At 42.1% G+C, this 16,977-nt stretch overlaps 1 protein-coding gene across 1 annotated transcript; it reads right to left on the bottom strand.

Moving 5' to 3' along the window:
* Positions 1-6,969: 6,969 nt before the first annotated feature.
* Positions 6,970-15,098, bottom strand: CBR4 (carbonyl reductase 4). The gene is made up of 6 exons (XM_077353634.1): positions 14,915-15,098; positions 12,167-12,321; positions 11,586-11,706; positions 9,881-10,017; positions 8,533-8,667; positions 6,970-7,523 (listed from the first exon to the last, which is right to left on the bottom strand). Exons 1-6 carry the CDS (start codon positions 15,001-15,003, stop codon positions 7,345-7,347), a joined length of 816 nt encoding a protein of 271 aa, XP_077209749.1. The 5' UTR covers positions 15,004-15,098; the 3' UTR covers positions 6,970-7,344.
* Between the last annotated feature and the right edge of the window lie 1,879 nt (positions 15,099-16,977).

Here is a 16,977-nt window from a genome sequence, read left to right as displayed (position 1 = left end):
GGAAATTCGGTTGATGTCATTTACTTGGATTTTAGTAAAGCTTTTGACAAGGTTCCCCATGATGTTCTGATGGATAAGTTGAAGGACTGCAATCTGGATTTTCAGATCGTTAGGTGGATAGGGAATTGGTTAGAGAACCGCACTCAAAGAGTTGTTGTCAATGGTGTTTCATCAGACTGGAGAGAGGTGAGTAGCGGGGTACCTCAGGGCTCGGTGCTCGGCCCGGTACTTTTTAACATATTTATTAATGATCTAGATGAGGGGGTGGAGGGACTACTCATCAAGTTTGCAGATGACACCAAATTGGGAGGACTGGCAAATACTCCGGAAGATAGAGACAGAGTTCAACGAGATCTGAACACAATGGAAAAATGGGCAAATGAGAACAAGATGCAATTTAATAAAGATAAGTGTAAAGTTCTGCATCTGGGTCAGAAAAATGAAAAGCATGCCTACTGGATGGGGGATAGGCTTCTAGGTAGCACTGTGTGTGAACGAGACCTTGGGGTACTTGTGGATTGTAAACTAAACATGAGCAGGCAGTGTGATGCAGCGGTAAAAAAGCCAAATGCCATTTTGGGCTGTATCAACAGGGGCATCACATCAAAATCACAAGATGTCATAGTCCCATTGTATACGGCACTGGTCAGACCACACCTGGAGTACTGTGTGCAGTTCTGGAGGCCTCACTTCAAGAAGGACGTAGATAAAATTGAAAGGGTACAGAGGAGAGCGACGAGGATGATCTGGGGCCAAGGGACCAAGCCCTATGAAGATAGGTTGAGGGACTTGCGAATGTTCAGCCTGGAGAAAAGGAGGTTGAGAGGAGACAGGATAGCCCTCTTTAAGTATTTGAAAGGTTGTCACTTGGAGGAGGGCAGGATGCTGTTTCTGCTGGCTGCAGAGGAGAGGACACGCAGTAATGGGTTTAAACTACAAGTACAACGATATAGGTTAGATATCAGGGAAAAGATTTCACAGTCAGAGTAGTTCAGCAGTGGAATAGGCTGCCTAAGGAGGTGGTGAGCTCCCCCTCACTGGCAATCTTCAAGCAAAGGTTGGATACACACTTTTCTTGGATGCTTTAGAATGCTTTGGTCTGATCCTGCGTTGAGCAGGGGGTTGGACTAGATGGCCTGTATGGCCCCTTCCAACCCTATGGTTCTATGATTCTATGAATTACAGAGTGATGGAGTGAGGAGAGGTAGACAGAATTTTTTAAGGTTCCCTGATGATTTCAGTCCTTAATAAGAAATGTTGGGTGTCTTATCAGATACCCAAATCCAAAGTTAACCCATTGTGATTTACACTTTTATGTAAATTCTATGATTCTATGATTCTAAGGTTAAGGGCACGCCTGCGTAGAGTTAGTTGCAGAAGTCCAGTCTAGAGGTGACCATCACATGGATCACTATGGCTAGATGCTCCGAGGCCAAGTAGGGTGCTAGTAGTTTGGCTTGAGAAGGAAAAATGGGAGGAGTCTAAAGAAACCAAAGTAGCTCCCATAAACAGATTTTAAAAGATTTGAGTAACAAAAAAGTCTCATTTAGGAAGTGGAAGGAGGGTCTTACAAAAAATGAATATAAACAAATAACCAATGTTTATAGGGAGCGTGTCAGAAAATCTAAAGCTCATTGTGAGCTTAGGTTAGCAAGAAATGTTAAACACATCCAAAATTTGGTTCTTTAGTTAAATTCAAAGTAAGAAAAAAAAATTAAGTCATGGTAAGACCATTGCGGGGACAAGAAAGTGAAATTGTAACAGGTGATGAAGAAAGAACTGAACTCTTCCATTCCTACTTCAGCTCAGTCTTCTCTTGCAAAAGAAATTGTGCTCATTGTGGCAAAATCATATCACGTGATGAGGGATGGAAGTTGCAGTCTAGGATCACTGTAGGGACAATCCATGAACACCTACAAAACTAAGTCCTCTGGGCCAGATGAATTGCATCCAAGGATACTAAAAGAACTTGCAAATGTAATTGCTGACAATCTGTTCATTATTTTTGACAATTCTTGGAAAATAGGTGAAGTGCCAAAAGACTGGATGCAGGCAAAAGAATTTCCCAGCTTCAAGGTGAAAAAGGAGGATCCGGATAACTACCGACCTGTAAGCTTGATGTCTATATCTGACAAAATTTTAGAACAAATTATCAATCAGTCCTTGATTACTAAGAGTCAGCACGACTTTCTCAAGAACAAGTCATGTCAGACTAACCTTACCTCTTTTTTTGAAAAAATTATTACCTTGCTGGATCAGGGGAATGCTGTAGATACAGTTTATCTACATTTCAGTAAAGCTTTTGATAAGATTCCACATGAAATTCTTGTTGACGAGTTGATAAAATGAAGTGTGGATCCTATTACTGTTAGGTGGAGGACACATGGCACCCAAAAGGTTCTCCTTAATCGTTCATCCTCTCTTGGAGGTGGAGTGCCTCAGGGATCTGTCCTTGGCCATGTGCTGTTCAACATATTCATAAACAGTTTGGATAAGGGAATAGAAGGGGTGCTTATTAAATCTGCAGATGTTACTAAACTGGGAGGAGTAGCAAATACAGCAGAAGACAGAATCAGAATACAGGATGATCTTGACAGGCTAGAAAACTGGGCTAAAATAAATTTCAATAGTGAAGAATGTAAAGTTCTGCATTTAGGTAGGAAAAATCAAATGTATAATTATAGAAAGGGGGAGACATGTCTTGGCAGTAGTATGTGCGAAAAGGATCTATGGGTCTTAGTAGTCCATTCACTGAGTCAGCAGCATGACTCAGTGGGTAAAAAGGCAAATGGGATTTGGGGCTGAATCAAAGGTAGTGTCCAGATTGCACAAGGTGATGGTACCACTTTACTGTGCTTTGGCTAGACCTCATTTAGAATACTGTGTTCAGTTTTGGGCACCACAACTGAAAAATGCAATAGCAAAAATAGAGTGCATCCAGAGGGCGGCAACGAAAATGGTGAGGGGTTTGGAGACGAAGACGCATGAGTAAACATTGAGGGAGCTTGGTCTGTTTAGTCTGGAGAAAAGACAACTAAGAGGCAATATGATAGCCATCTTCAAATAGTTAAAAGAAAGGAAAAAGGGGTATCATCTCAAATTCATGTACAAGTTACAGTTACGCATAGTAATCAATATTCTTTTCTGTTAAATATTTTTGTACGGGCATCACCTTGTATTCAGCATCATGTTGTTTTCTAGTAGATTTTATCATAGTTCCACTGTGTACCACAATGTGAGACCACACCTGGAGTAGTGTGTGCAGTTCTGGAGGCCTCGTTTCAAAAAGGATATGGACAAAATTGAGAGGATGCAGAGGAGACCGACGAGATTGATCCGGAGCCTGGGGATCAAGCCGTATGAGGAAAGACTGAGGGACTTGGAAATGTTGAGCCTGAACAGAGGAGGTTGAGAGGGGGCGTGACTGCTATCTTAAAGTATCTGAAAAGTTGTCCCTTAGAAGAGGGCAGGGAAAGGTTCCTGTTGGCAGCAGAGCATATGACCTGTAATAATGGCTTTAAATTATGTGTATAATGGTATCAGCTAGATATCGGGGGGGGGGGATTCACAGTCAGAGTAGTTCAGCAGTGGAATCAGAAATCTTTAAGCAGCAGCTGGACAAATACTGATCATAGTAGCTTCAGGCTGATCCTGCATGGAGCAGGGGGTTCAACCAGATGGCCTGTATTGCCCCTTGGATAGCAGGCAGGGCAGATTTGGGGCCAAAGGAACACTGGGACACAGCCAGAGGAGTTAACATGGCCACAGCTTTCTTATATACACGAGTAGGGCACAGAATGGAGGGAGCTGTCTTCCAGCAGTCAGTGGACTGCCAGGCACCCAGCTCTAAGAGCCTCCCTTGCAGCTGAGGTACACACTCAGTCAGCACATAGCACATTGCACTTGAGCTATCTGGGAACTACATTGGGGAACAGCAAATGTTGGGCACCAGCAGGCACAAACCTCCAACCTTCTGCCACCCAGAAATGAGCACCACCAGGCCACCCCAGCACAACTGCATTTATCAGCTTTGAAAATTCAAGCAAAACATAAGTTGAACACAGAACAACATTTGTAACTTCTACCCATTCAAATAATCTTAATTATGTATATTTCTTTTTTTGTTAACATTTTATTTATCCAGAAAATGAATACAGAATATAGAATCATAGAATCATAGAGTTGGAAGGGGCCATACAAGCCATCTAGTCCAACCCCCTGCTCAACGCAGGATTAGCCCAGAGCATCCTAAAGCATCCAAGAAAAGTGTGTATCCAACCATTGCTTGAAGACTGCCAGTGAGGGGGAGCTCACCACCTCCTTAGGCAGCCTATTCCACTGCTGAACTACTCTGACTGTGAAATACTATGTATCTATAGAATACTATATATTTCATTTATGTAACTATAAATATTAAGTTGCTACCTTACAATATGCCTTATATACATTTCCATTGTACCTGTCATCACCCTTGAGTTTATATTTCCCTCATTTATATTTCCCTCATTTCACTCATTTACCTCCACCTCATATAAATCAATTATTTTTCATTATATCACGATATAGTCTTATACTGGACTCTACTTTCTATTAAAATCTGTTTTGTATCATATATGCAAGTTTGGGCTTTGACCCACATTCCATCGACTTAACGCTTCTGCAAGATCTGTAAGGATTCTTTTTTCCATCTTGATGCATATGAGATGCTGGCCGCTGTTAATTATATATATTATATTATACTGACCTCAAGAGGTGAAAAGGAGACCTGCTTATGAACTATCACTACTGATGACGAAGTCCTTTCCCTACATGAACAACCAGAGTGAGGGAATGAGAGGAGATTTGAGTTATCCAAACAGTATTGTGTCCAAAATTTCCGGATGCGTCTTATATGATGATAAATGGTATACTGATTCTGTGGTTATCAACAGGGCTTGATATAGTTTACTGCTTTCATTATTTAATTATGTTCACTGATGTATTTATTTACTTCATTTTGTAATCAGCCTTTCTCGCCGGTACTCAAGGCTTATATTTCTGTACAGGTTATGTACAGTTCTAAACTAACTTATATACAGATTTAAACAGCATTTGCATGTAGCTCAGTGTTCAATCAAAAATTAGCCATACTGTGTACGAACTACAGTAGTATGGATTATGAAGGGACAGGATTGCAGCTCAGGACTGATAAGGATTTGGTCAGGAAACATTTAGAGAAGTCAAATTCATTCAGGTATTCTGAACTGGCTGAATTGTACATAGGGATGCCAGCCTCCAGGTGGGACCTGGGGATCCCCCAGAATTACAGCTCATGTCCAGGCTACAGAGATCATTTCCCCCTGGAGAAAATGAATGCTTTGAGGGGTGGACTTTATGGGATTGTACCCAACTAAGGTCCCTGTCCTCTATAGGCTCCATTTCCAAATCTCTAGGAGTTTCCCAACCTGGATGTGGCAACCCTACCCCCATCACCCACCAATGGCCAATGGGGCCTGGTAACTCTAGCTGTACCCTACCACAGGGATAGTCAACCTGTGGTCCTCCAGATGTTCATGGACTACAATTCCCAAACACTGGCAGGGGCTCATGGAATTGTAGTCCATGAACATCTGGAGGACCACAGGCTGACTACCCCTGCCCTACCGTACTAAAGGAATAATGAGGGTAAGCTAGACAGTTCAGCATATTAAAAACAGAGACATATCCGTGTACTATGACTCTCACACAGCATGCTACCAAGCTCCTGTATTAGCCAGACAAAGGGCATTCAACGTTTTGCTGAAATAAACAATTGTCTAATTAAATGCAAGCTTTAGACAATTAGACAAACAATTGTCTAATTAAATGCAAGCTTTCCCTACATAAGAAAGAACAAGCAAGGAAGCAATGATACTTTGAGTGCAAGGAACACCATCTGCATAAGTGCTTTTCTTTTTTCTGTCTTAAAAACCAGTCCCAAAGTGCTGCCCTCAAACATTTCTGATGATCTGTGTTGTGTATGCAAAGCAGCAGAGGGCTGAGCTTGGGGTTTGGAGCAGGATCCAAGTGGCCCGGAAGGATAGCCAATGAACTTCCGGGGTCCCAACCACAGGATCCAATGAACTTGAGCCTTGGACAGCCAATGAGCTGCCAGGTTCCCAACCGCGGGGTCCAATGAGTTTAAATCAATCAGGCTCCGCTGATCCAATCAAGGCTCAGCTAAGGGCGTGTCCACCTCTGCCCATGTGTATATATTAGGGGCTTGTCTAGGCAAGTCCCCAGTCAGCATGGTTACTTCCAACCTGGAATCAATATAAAAAATAATAAAGAACTGTAATGCATGACTTCACCTCGTTTGTTTCCTATCGAACCCACTATACCAGTGGTCCCCAACCTTTTTGAGGCTGGGGACCGGCAGGGCAACTGCCCGCCTGCGCATGCCGCGCATATGCGACGTGGCCAAAATCGCACATGCACTGCACTTGCGTGCATGCGCAAAAGTGCCGCTCATGCGCGATTTTGGCCGTGCATGGCGCATGCGCAACCCTGATTCCCTCTCCCCCCCTTCCCACAGTAAGAAGCTTCCCGGGCCGCAAGCTTGCGGCCTGGGAAGTTTTTTACTGCGGGGGGGGTGGGGAGAGGGAGTCACGGCCCGGCGCCAAGGCCTTCACGGCCCGGCACCGGGCCACTGCCCGCGGGTTGGGGACCACTGCACTATACAACACTTTGCAACAAAATGAACATTTTATTTTTTAAGAGTAAACTAGAGCCACATTCTGAAGTGTTTGATGAAGGTGAACCTTTATCCTTCGAGTAAAAGAGGCCAAGTATCACATTTAAGTTGCACATTATCATTCTTTCAAATCCTCTGAATGAAACAATGCATTCAAATTATCAGGATTAGTGATATATAGGTATATTCCTTGTTAAGAATCAATCGCCTAAAACAAGAATCAAAGTAAATGATCATGCAGGTGCTCTTCCACAGCCTTGGACTATTTTTAAGTACTTTATTGTCAGTTTCTTTTGCCTTTCTGAATGGAACATCTGGACTTTCCTATTACATAATTGTGAATAAAAAGCCAAGCCATTATGCAAATGGAATGAAAAATAGACTGTTTAATTTAATTTGCATGCTAACTCTCCAAGATACTATCTTCAATGTCTATCATTCACACATGCAAAGGACACACGAGTCATCTGTTTTTCATTTGGTGAATTTTCTTATCTACTCACAAGCAGCAATGTAGGCACATAATTTAAAGTTTTCCAGGTTAACAACAGTTTGTGCTACTTGTATCATCCTCTATTTAGCCTAGTGGCTGAAATATTCTCCCCAGATTTAAAACTGTGTTGTTACAAATTTTAAATCATAAGCTGCAAACCCCCATCTACAACCAGAACGTGTCCTGTTATGTAAGGTGATTCCAGAAGAAATACAATTGCTTTGGCAACTTCTTGAGGTTCCCCAAACCTTCCGAGAGGAATAGTTTTCCTCAACTGATCTTCTTTCAAATGTTCTGTCATATCCGTATGAATGAAACCTAACAATGTTACAAAGAAAAAAAATAAGTAAAATCCTGACATAGCTCCAGCGACACCTGCACAGCTTCTGAGAATCAGTGACATAATTTGTCAAAACTCAAACCACAGTTTGCATAACAGAGAATCAATGCAATTGAATGTTCGTATACTCAGTTTTATCTGAAGCTTCTTGAAATAAGGACCAAACTGAGTAAACCTAGATGTGGATGAAACTGAGTTTTATATTTACAGCCTTTTTTGGCAATGTCTCATCATTGATCTTAATAATATATACCTCAAAATTGTATCAAAACAAACAAACAAAAGCTAAAGGCAGCACAGATTAGATGAAAGAACCCACACGCCATCCTGGCCTGTTTGAACGTCATTTCTCTCACCCATCACACCAGCCTCTATGTACAATAGGACAGGGCAAAGCAGCTTTGCATACTTTCCATATCCAAAATGCAACAACTGCAACAGAAGCTGCAACTAAACCAGGGTTTTACACTGCAGTGTCAGGAAGGTCTTGTATCCAAATAAATTCATGTTCTGCCAGGATGGGGATAGCCTAGACTGTAATAAAAATGCCCTTGGTTAGCAGACTGCAGACTGACAATGTAGCAGCACTCAGCTGGAGTGGCTTGTCTTGCTCCATTGTTGGATTAGTTGTTGGGTTTAGCATGATCAGTTAGGCAAGTTTACTTCAGTCCTGGGGAAAGGGAAGTCTAGCTGATATTTGAGTGCCTTTTACTCTGCTCAGACTTTCCTGAGACCCCAATGGCTGCAGCCAGAATGGCATTAAAATAAATGGAAAGACATTCAGCCTGATGCAGGCTAGCTTCAAGGGCTGTCCAGTTGACTTGGGTCCCTCAAATTTCATCTCCACATTCCCCCTCTATCGACAGTCCTGATTGGTACTGAAATTGCATCTTCCAATCAATATGTAAGGAGCCAATCCAGACTTAATATGAAACTATGAAATCCCAAGTGATATTCAGAGAATAAGTAATTTAACTCAGAACTAACCTGGAGCAATCATGTTGACTCGAATATTCTTTCTTCCTACTTCTTTAGCTAAAGAGCATGAAAATCCAACTAATCCAGCTTTGCTGGCACTGTATACAGACTGACCAGAATTGCCCTTCAGTCCAACAATACTTCCTAAAATTAGATAAAATAAAATGAAACCAAATGGTAAATAAAACCAAGATTTAAGAATTCTAACAAGTCAGATTACATTTTCCAACAGGTATATTGTTCCTTGATAAATGTAGAACTTTTAACTACACTATTTTAAAATAGTCTGTATCAATGACATAATGTGCATTGAATAATCAGGCATGCATTCAGTGAAATGCATGATGGATGCAGTTTAAAAAGTGGGAACTTACAAATATTTGGAATGGGTAGAAGAAACAGGGCAGGGTTACTACATCCAGACTTAGCTGCAACCTCCATTGAATACATTTTCAATGTGTGTGTGTGTGTGTACACACACATATATATTTAATATAATGCATGCACCTGCACACATATATCACTTGTTTGGGGTGGAAAGGTTAGCCTCCTTACTTCATTGATTTTTGTGTAAATATCTGTAAAAACATTCTTCATCTCCTGTGGTCCCAGTATGCAATTTTTTTGATCTACATGCTGGGATTATATTCAGAATTAGACATATAATGCTAAAGAATCAAGGATTTTTTTTTAAATTTATATGCCCAGAAACTGTAGGTCATTGTCCAAGAATCCATGTTGTGCTGCTTAGAAACTGAAAAGGGAGAGAAAGAAAATGTAATTTGTTTGGTTTGACAAAATACTCTGAACCTATGACACTCAGTGGCTCAGCAGTCACTTGTGACTCTTTGACATGCCACCTATGGTTCTTCTAGGCATTATTCCCCAATGTGGCACCCGCCCTATGTTCCAGGAAAGTGAGCAAGGACATCTCTGTATCCAATCTTCCCAATAACTTTAAACCATATCAGCCTTTCGCAGTTTTTTAACCATTGAGATACCCCTAAAACATTTTTCAGGCTTTGAAAAACTCCAGAAGTGGCGCAACCATGCAAGTTATGGTTGAGAAGCACAGCTGTGTACATGCCTACCCATGGCCCCTCCTCTTCCCATTCCCTCCAGGTCCATAATTAGCCATGGGGCAACACAACCATATACGGTCATTTCACCCAATAAATGTTTAACAAATTTTTAAAATGCATAAAAAATTAACTCCCACCCATTTGGTCATCGAAGGTCATCACGAAACCCTGGATGAGAAAGCCTGCTATATGCAAGAGACGTTTGCCATGGCATAACATATTTCTAGATAAATAAGATTAAAGCAATACAATCACATTTGTTTCAGGAGACACACCTACGTTAACAATAGCACCACCCTGCTGTTGAATCATACTCTTCACAGCGACTTTGCAGGTCAACATTGTTCCCAAAAGATTGGTATGAAGCTGGGATACCATTTCATCAACCTTGGTTCGCAACAACAAGCCATCCCTGTTGAAAACATTGCTCAGGTTACCGTTTATTCCTTGTAAATTGCCATTAAACTCAATAACAAAATGGGACAATGTGTTCTGGCAACATTCTTAACCATTCAATAACAGAAGACTAAAAGCACTATGATCATTTTAGTTAATTTTACAAGTTATATATTCTTGTCAGTAAACATATAGGTTTAGAGAGTCATAAAAGTGTAAATCACAATGGGTTAACTTTGGATTTGGGTATCTGATAAGACACCCAACATTTCTTATTAAGGACTGAAATCATCAGGGAACCTTAAAAAATTCTGTCTACCTCTCCTCACTCCATCACTCTGTAATTCATAGAATCATAGAACCATAGGGTTGGAAGGGGCCATACAGGCCATCTAGTCCAACCCCCTGCTCAACGCAGGATCAGACCAAAGCATTCTAAAGCATCCAAGAAAAGTGTGTATCCAACCTTTGCTTGAAGATTGCCAGTGAGGGGGAGCTCACCACCTCCTTAGGCAGCCTATTCCACTGCTGAACTACTCTGACTGTGAAATCTTTTCCCTGATATCTAACCTATATCGTTGTACTTGTAGTTTAAACCCATTACTGCGTGTCCTCTCCTCTGCAGCCAGCAGAAACAGCATCCTGCCCTCCTCCAAGTGACAACCTTTCAAATACTTAAAGAGGGCTATCCTGTCTCCTCTCAACCTCCTTTTCTCCAGGCTGAACATTCGCAAGTCCCTCAACCTATCTTCATAGGGCTTGGTCCCTTGGCCCCAGATCATCCTCGTCGCTCTCCTCTGTACCCTTTCAATTTTATCTACATCCTTCTTGAAGTGAGGCCTCCAGAACTGCACACAGTACTCCAGGTGTGGTCTGACCAGTGCCGTATACAATGGGACTATGACATCTTGTGATTTTGATGTGATGCCCCTGTTGATACAGCCCAAAATGGCATTTGGCTTTTTTACCGCTGCATCACACTGCCTGCTCATGTTTAGTTTACAATCCACAAGTACCCCAAGGTCTCGTTCACACACAGTGTTACATACATGCTGTAAGTTACTGTCACTCTTTAGAGTTTATCCAAGAATTCATCACTGATAGTGGGAGCAAAGTAAATACAGAGTCCCCAAATACTTAAGATTCACATTCAACTTCTGATCAGTTCAGAGTTAAAGGCCAAGCTGGACATGACAATGTCCAAGAGTCCAACTTGACAATATAAACCGGTTGCAATCAGGCTCACAACAAGGGGAGGTACACTTGTTCCCCCCACTGCATCTTTTCAAGTGCCAAAACAGTCACAGGGGCATAGTTCAACCCACAGATGCCATCACACCTGAGGCTTCATTGATAAGAATACCTTCTTGGTAGTAAGTGCTAGCACACTCCAAGGGACTACCTTCTGAGTTGATGAACTGTTGCCCTGTTGTTAACTATCTTAAGCTGATGAAGGGCCAAACTTGTGTATAGCTATTTCTTCTATACATTCTAAGATGAAACCGACCAATTAACTCTCTCTTGTAAATTCTTTGCACATTTGTCATTTTAAAAAATTACTCCTGACTGCTACTAAATACTAACCTGTTGACACCTGCAGCATTAACCAGGTAGTTTACATTACCTAAACTCTTTTCCATTTGGCTAAATGTATTTTGAACATCATCTTCTTTGGAAACATCACAACTGAAGGCTAGATGACCAGCTGCAATAGAATAAAGTCCACAATGAAATATAAACTTCCTGAAGACCTAGGAAAACCAGTTAAAAATAAACAGTCATAAAACAATCTACTGGCATGCAGTCCCAAAAACTCCACATAAATCAGACTGATTATGTTCCTTTTTTTCACATGCAAACGAAGATATTGACAGATCATGCAGGTTTTATTTTTTAAAAATTACACATAATTCTTACTTGGGGGGGGGGGGGGAATGAATTCTTAAACAAGAGCAAAAGAAAGCCAAAAGCTTCTTGCTGGCATTTATCAACTTAGTACAAAATCCTTGATTTTCACCATTTCATGGTATGCATGATGGCATTTTATTTGCAAGGTTTTAAATGATTTTGCTAGTTTCTTCAAGGCTAGAAAATAAGACATTTTATTTTGTTCTTTCACCGCCTTTTTTGAGACGAGTGAAAAATTAAACATTAGAGAAGCGTACCTCCCAGGCTTTTTGCAGTGTTTTGAGCGACGTCCAAATTTCTTGCAATAACAGCTACCTGATATCCTTTCTGTGCAAGTAACTGGGCAGTAGCCTGTCCAATTCCTCGAGAGCCTCCAAAAACGGCACAAACCTTTGACATCTCCAAATAATAACTGACAAACAGAAAAAAAAAACATTAGATTACAATGCATGTATTTATTTTATACACAGGAGCACTAGTATGTGAAGCAGCAGAATTGAACATTTTACAGTCATTGGAATAAGAATTGGTAGATGATGAGACTTATTGGGGAAATGGAACAGTAGTGTCGCCAGTAGTGTTTGCTGAGTCTGGGGGAACTTCTGCCGCTCCTTCTGTTGCTCAACTTTGCTCCTGTGATCAGTGAAAGGAAAATGGTGGTGGAGGAAGGGGACACCAATTGAAACCCTTGAAACAAATCCAGAAGTTCCAGCTTGTCCAGAACACAGCAACATGAGTTCTTCCTGGGGCTAAATGGAGAGATCATATCATACAAGTATTTCAAAACTTCATTCAGGTTTTGAACTTTAATTTTGAATTGTGTGTCAGAATGTACTGATGTGATATATTACAAAGTTTTGATCCAAAGTGGATTTATAATTTATTCCAGATCGCTGCTTTGGGGGATAAAAGAGGTCTCATCTAAAGCTACTAAATTTGCCCCAAAAGAGCATTTTCTTTCTACCTAGTAAGTGAAGTCCTGTCTGTGATTGTTAGAACCAGAAAGGAGCTCCACTTACATTTTGGTTTTTTTCCCTTTTTCTTGCAGAAAAATATGGCAACTTTTGTATTTTCAAATTGTTAATTAATTCTAGTTGTCACACTGGTAAAAACCAAAAGAGGCAAATTGGGTGATACTCCCTAGAGGACATATAATCAGTCCCAAAAATGTAAACACATACTTAGAAAAGCCATTTCTTTCGTTACTAACTCCCATATTCCAAGTCTGAGTCTTGATGTGCAGTAGCCACCTTGGTGTGAGAGCCAGTTTGGTGAAATGGTTAAGGACGGCGACCTCTAATCTGGAGGGTTGAGTCTGATTCCCCACTCCTCCAGTTACAGTTCTCTCAGAGGTCTTTCAGCCCCACCTGCCTCATAGGATGCCTGCTGTGAGGAGAGGGTGGGTAGGCAACTGTAAGCCGCTTTGAAAGCAGATGCAAATCTGTGTCCTGCTACAGCAAGAGCACCAGAGATCACAGAGCACAGTGATTTGCTCCATTCATTGCTCTTCCATGGAAGTTTTGCTGTTGTCTCAGAACTTTGGTGTGTCTATGTACTGCTTCTCTGTCCAGCATAATGGTTTGTTTCCAGCTTCTGTGTTACAGTTGTATTGCAATAAGCAGTGGGTTGGACTAGATGGCCTGTATGGCCATCAAAGTAATACAAATTCTGATTCTGATTCTGATTCAAAGTAATACAAATTCTGCATTCTACATCCTTCTGCATTGTAAGCAAACACGGTCTGGGGGCTCTGTATCTAATGCTGTAAACTGGGGACAGGGTGAAAGCTAGAATGGCCCAGAACAGGCAGGTAAAGGCATTAAAAGGTATCCCCTGTGCAAGCACCGAGTCATGTCTGACCCTTGGGGTGACGCCCTCTAGCGTTTTCTTGGCAGACTCAATACGGGGTGGTTTGCCAGTGCCTTCCCCAGTCATCACCGTTTACCCCCCAGCAAGCTGGGTACTCATTTTACCGACCTCGGAAGGATGGAAGGCTGAGTCAACTTCGAGCCGGCTGCTGGGATTGAACTCCCAACCTCATGGGCAGACAGATTCAGACAGCATATCGCTGCCTTACCACTCTGCGCCACAAGAGACTCTTTAGGAAAAGGCATTAGAGTACCACAAAAACAGTGGGATGCATTACAGTTAGTTGAGAGCAATGTTTTAGAAATGAAAAAGTGGAACTCCCACCCCTTTATCAATCTGTCCTGGGCCAAAATGCCTCTAGAATTCCCCCAAACAGAACAATATGCCTCTTGAACACCCCGGAATGGACCTTGGGAACACTATTTTAGAATTGAAGAAGTGTAACTCTCGCCCCTTTAGAGAGATTCAAGTGGGTCACCGTGTTGGTCTGAAGCTGCAGAACAAATTTGGAGTCCAGGGGCCCCTTTAAAACCAACAACGTTTTATTCGAGGTCTGTTTTCATGTGCACGCACACTTCCTCATACACAGTGCCATGGAATGGAAGTCATCAGCATCGGAGTTATGCGCGTGCACACGCAAGCTCGCCTTGAATAAAACGTTGCTAGTCCTAAAGGCGCCTCTGGACTCCAAATTTGTTCTCACCCCTTTATTCACTGACGCCGCAGGGGCGCCCGGCTTCTCCAGAGCCGAAGGAGGGTTTCCTTGGGGGGAGAAGGGTGACAGAGCACTGGCCCTTCTAACCATCCTGCCCCGGCCAAGCTTCTTCCTCCGCCTCGCCCCTGCCTTGGGGGCCGCGGAGAGATGTTCTGGGTGGGGAGGGGTGCGCACTCCTTTCCCAGGGCCGTCTCGCCCCACCTGTCCGAAGCCACCCGTGGGAGGAAGATGCGATGCCCCTGCCTTCCGCAAGGGGGCAGCCGTCCCCACCCAATTGAGGATGTGGGGTGGGAGTTGGTGGTGCGGACAAGGCCCAGGTTAGCCCCCGCTTTGTGCTAGGGTGTCAACAGCCACGCCCTCTAGAGCGTGATTCTCAAGCAGCACGAAGCAACTCTTCCGTAGCCGTGTTCGCTTCCCTTACCTTCCTGCGCTTAGTCTATAGCGCGCGCCGGACCGAAGGAAGACCTTTCCGTCTCGCGGTCGAACTTTGTGGACTACCGTTCCCAGCATGCACCACGGCAGAGTCTATGTTATTCGTCGATGTGTTGCAGTGTGCTCTGGGATTGGTAGTTCCTTCTGTCTCGGGTTGAACTATATGCTGAGATATTATTGATCTAATGTTAGTTTCAGAGATTCTCTAGGCGGCTTCTAGTCTGTATGGGGGAGAAAAGTGAGGTATAAATAATAAATCCAAACAATTGTACACATTGTAAGACTTTTTCATATTTTAACTTCCTTCTACAAAAACGTTTTTATAGTTGTTCATCAACAAGCACCAAGAGGCAGTTCTTTATTTTTTCTAAATAACAAAGCTGGGTGTCAGTTCATTATCCTCTGCTGCTGTTTTTTTCCCCCCCAGAAAATCTAGTTTGTCTACCAGACTGGTATCCAAAATGTTACTTTCACAAGTCACTTTAGAAAAAAAAATTGAGACACTGGTGAAATGTCAAGGGTTTTAAATGTGTCAGTTTCATTGGAGATCAGAAGGTGGACAGTTTTAAAAATGCAGCTTGCAGGGAGGGGCAGTATAAAAATCAAATAAATAAATGTAGGGTAGAATCTAGGGAATGCAGGAAGAGGGTCAGGTTTATGAAATGTCAAACTGTTGCCAACCTCATCGTAAAGGGATAGTCTTTGAATCTACACTGTGTCACAGAGGCCAACATCCAAGAAATTATTAGAGCATTTAAAATGCATGTGTTCCTTTGCCCATATACAGAGGATTTGGTGCATTGTAAGACTTTGGTCCATGATAAGACTTTGAACATAGAAGACATTAGTTTGGAGTAAAAAGGTAAAGGTATCCCCTGTGCAAGCACTGGGTCATGTCTGACCCTTGGGGTGACGCCCTCTAGTGTTTTCTTGGCAGACTCAATACGGGGTGGTTTGCCAGTGCCTTCCCCAGTCATTACCGCTTACCCCCCAGCAAGCTGGGTACTCATTTTACCGACCTCGGAAGGATGGAAGGATGAATCAACCTTGAGCTGGCTGCTGGGATTGAACTCCCAGCCTCATGGTTAGAGCTTCAGACTGCATGTCTGCTGCCTTACCACTCTGCGCCACAAGAGGCTCTTTAGTTTGGAGTACATAATGTCTATACAATCTTTTAAGAACACCCACCTCCACCCACTCAGAGATGCCTGAGGAAGGTAGAATTTGTGTAGTATATGACATCATTTCTTTATAATGCTTTATAAGACTTTTGCTATGGTACTCTTAGGGCAAAATATGGAGAAACAGAATGATTTCCAGTTGGCAAAGCTGTCAGACATATATGCATAACATAAGGAAAAGTGGAATATATTTAGATGAGGTGGAGTGAAAACTGGTGGAAAGAAGATTAGCAGTTTGAGATCTGCAGATGATACCACTTTACTGGGAGAAAACAGTGAAGACGTGAAATGACCACTAATGAAAATTAAAGCAGAAAGTGTCAGAAGAAGATTGAGATGGGAAGAGCAGCCATGAAGGAGTTAGAAAAGATTCTTAAGGGAAAGATGTATCTCTGGTGACCAAACTGATTATAATTCATCCCATATTATTCTCCATTATTATGTATGGATGTTAAAGCTGGAAAATGAAGAAGGCTGACAAGAAGAAATAAATTGCTTTGAAATGTGGTGTTGGAGAAGAGTTTTACAAATACCATGGGCTGCCAAAAGACAAATCGGGGGTTCTAGATCAAATCAATCCTGAATTCTGCTTGGAAGTTAAAATGACTAGACTGGGTGTTTGGTCACATTATAAGAATAGTGTCACTGGAAAAGACAATAATGCTAGGGAAAGTTGAAGGCAGCAGGAAAAGAGAAAGACCCAACATGAGATAGATTGACTCAATCAAGTACATTACGGCCCTCAGTTTGCAAGACCCAATCAAGAATGCTAACAATAGGATGTTTTGAAGGTCAGTTATTCATAAGGTCACCATAAGTCAGCAGTGACTTGACATCATTTAACACCCACACAAAGACCATGGAGAGATGG

This window comes from Paroedura picta, chromosome 10 (genome assembly GCF_049243985.1).
Source record: "Paroedura picta isolate Pp20150507F chromosome 10, Ppicta_v3.0, whole genome shotgun sequence".
Taxonomy (NCBI): domain Eukaryota; kingdom Metazoa; phylum Chordata; class Lepidosauria; order Squamata; family Gekkonidae; genus Paroedura; species Paroedura picta.
The sequence above is the reverse complement of the archived record's forward strand: the minus strand, read 5'-3'. Positions and strand labels throughout refer to the sequence as shown.